This window comes from Echinops telfairi, unplaced genomic scaffold (genome assembly GCF_000313985.2).
Source record: "Echinops telfairi isolate 266 unplaced genomic scaffold, ASM31398v2 ScPeMD7_7467;HRSCAF=8505_1, whole genome shotgun sequence".
NCBI classification, from domain to species: Eukaryota; Metazoa; Chordata; class Mammalia; order Afrosoricida; family Tenrecidae; genus Echinops; species Echinops telfairi.
In genome coordinates, this window is record NW_022111368.1 from 19,074,496 (window position 1) to 19,077,233 (window position 2,738).

General features: G+C 60.6%; 1 protein-coding gene across 1 annotated transcript; it reads right to left on the bottom strand.

The window, feature by feature from the left end:
• Positions 1 to 1,023: 1,023 nt before the first annotated feature.
• GPR45 (G protein-coupled receptor 45) lies at positions 1,024 to 2,334 on the bottom strand. Its single transcript, XM_004704436.3, has one exon. It carries the CDS (start codon positions 2,323 to 2,325, stop codon positions 1,024 to 1,026), a length of 1,302 nt encoding a protein of 433 aa, XP_004704493.2. The 5' UTR covers positions 2,326 to 2,334.
• Between the last annotated feature and the right edge of the window lie 404 nt (positions 2,335 to 2,738).

Genomic DNA, 2,738 nt, shown 5'->3' on the forward strand with positions numbered 1-2,738 from the left:
CTCGGACACAGCCCGCCGGGCCGGTCCCCTGTGGAGTCGCTGAGTGGGCTTGAAGCACTAACCTTGAGGTGGGTAGTCCAGCACAAACCGATGGGTCCCTCGGGGGCTGTGTTCGCAGCAGACCGGGAGGGTGAGACTTCAGAGCACAGGGAGGGACAGGACAGCTGGGGGACCTGGACCAGGCAGTGGGGGCACATGCAGGAGTTTGCAAGTAGCACAAATGAGAAACGGGCGTGGCGAGCTGACTCTTCCCCCCCCACCCCTCCCGGGGCGGCACCCTGGCCTCTGCGGGCTCCCACCGGCAGACAGACCCAGGGAGAAGCGCAAGCGCTCCCGTCCCTACTGGTGGATTTGGTATGGAGACAGGATGCTTCTCCATACGCCACGCAACGGAAAGAACTTTGAAGGGCAGCGGAGAGGATACCTGTTTCGAGTGCCTCAAAGCAAAATATGGCACCGTGTGGTTTGGCTTCCGACGGCAGGAAGGGGCAGTCAGCCGTGGCTGAGCCGGTGTCCCGGCCCGGGGACCCCGCACGTGCAGACTAGAACTGCCCCACGGGGCTTCCAGGGCAGATGGCCATGTCTGGTTCGGGGGCACAGCACGGGGGATTTGAACTACCAACCTTCCCGCTAGAGGGTGAGCATTTGCACCACTTAGAGTCTAGAGGGAGCAAGGATGGCGGAGCTGAGAACCGTTTTAACTGGAGCACCCTTCCACCCCGGGCACTCAACCACGTTACTCCCTGACATCCCCCCCCCCCCTTTTCCTGAACTTCCTGCCACTCGAAGTGGCCCCCTAACCCCCGCCCCAGCTTCCAGCAGACCCACACATTACGCTTCTGCAAGGAGAAACGGAACGCATCCTCTCGCTAACATCTGGGACCCACAGCCCCGCGGCCACACAGGAGTATCTTTGTACTACAACCGCCACGACAACATGCTGCCTCTGGGTCCAGTACTGGGAAGGCGAACCCGGACCCCGAAATGGCCCGCCTGCCGCCCCCGGCCGGGGTGGCCTCCCCTTTACACGGCCGACTGGTTCTCGCTGCACACGTAGACGGTGCTGGGCTGGATTCTGCGGCGGATGCGCTCAGGCACTCTGGGGAGGATCTGGAAGGTGTGCGGGAGCAGCTCGACGCAGGCCTCGCGGAATTTTTTGATTCTCCAGCAGTAGACGATGGGGTTGAAGACGGACTTGAGGTAACTGAGCCACAGGACGCACGTGCTGGTGGCGTAGAAGGAGGAGCCGTAGTAGAAGCGCCGGCTGAACACCGACAGGAGGCTGTAGACCGAGTGCGGCAGCCAGCAGAGCGAGAAGCCGACGAAGAGGATGAGGATGGTGGTGAAGGCTTTGGTCTTGAAGCTCCAGTCCACGCTGACCTGGTGCTGCCGCTGCAGCTGGAGCCGGCTGGCCCGGGGCAGCCGGCGCAGGTCCAGGCTGTCGGACTGGTTGTGCACGCGGACGGCGTTCTTGCGGACCGTGTTGAGGATGCACAGGTAGGAGCAGAGCATGACCCCGAAGGGCACGAAGAACACGGCCACCACCAGTGTCACCACGTAGGCGCGGGCGGCCGGGAACTCCGTGTAGCCCAGGACGCACTGCGGGGCCCGCGTGGGCACCTCCACCAGCGTCCAACCCGTGAGCGACGGGGCGGAGATGCAGAAGGACAGTGCCCACGAGATGGCAATGATCGCCTTGGCCCTGCGCGGATTCAGCTTGTCCTGGCGCTGGACGATGATGAGAAAGCGGTCCACGCTGATGATGAGCAGGATGGACACGCCCTCCAGGACAAAAAACCAGTAGAGCGTGGCGGACAGCCGGCAGAAGTAGTCCCCGAAGTGCCAGTTGACGGTGATCAGGGTGATGGCCGCGAAGGGCATGCAGCATAAGGACAGCATGATGTCAGAGAAGGCCAGGGTGGCCAGCAGCAGGTTGATGGCCGAGCGCATGGCGGGCCTCTGGTACACGATGATGCAGACCACCGTGTTGCCGAGGAAGCCCACCACAATCATCAGCAGCATCATGATCGCCAACGAGACCCTGAGCGGGGCTGACAGCGTGGCCGGCGGCGAGTCCCATCGGTTGCTCACGTTCAACTGGAAGTCCGCGTATGTCTCCGTGGACGTGCTGTTAACGGCCATCATGGAGACAAATGTGGGCCAGGGATGGGAAAGCCGGAAAGGGGCCCCTTTAACGCTCTGGGGACTGCCATTTTCGACCTGTTGGCTGCATCTTCTTCCCCTATGTCTTTGGACTTCTGGGGCGCTGGAACTGCCAGGAAAAGCGTCTTGCCTTGGCGGCCCTAGCTGGAGCTGGCGATTCATCAATCAAACCCTAAGCATCTCGGAGACAACTGATGGTGTTACATCCTCAGACCCCATGTGTAGCCTGGTGGGAAGAAGGATACAACAGAAAAGTGAGTTACACTCTCCAAGCACAAGTTGAAGATTTCCAGTTGTGCAAGTATTCCAAGCATCGTGATCAGAGAAGGAACAACTCATGGATGTGCAATAAGTGACAAAATCTGACATTGCTGAATAGGGTTTGAACCTTGTCCAGTGGCACCCCTGCCATCGAGTAGCTGCTGACTTGTGGGCCAGGGTAGAACTGCCCCGTGGGTTTCTGAGACTGTAACTCAACAGGAGAAGAAAGCCCTTTCCCCCAGAGCGGCTGGCGGATTCAGACTGCTGCCCTTGCAGTTAGCAGCCCAATAAACAGCCACCAGGGCTCCACTTCC

What these genes read in the sequence shown, in the direction of transcription:
- GPR45 (XM_004704436.3), bottom strand. Translation starts at nt 2,325, where the DNA reads ATGAATCGCCAGCTCCAGCTAGGGCCGCCAAGGCAAGACGCTTTTCCT.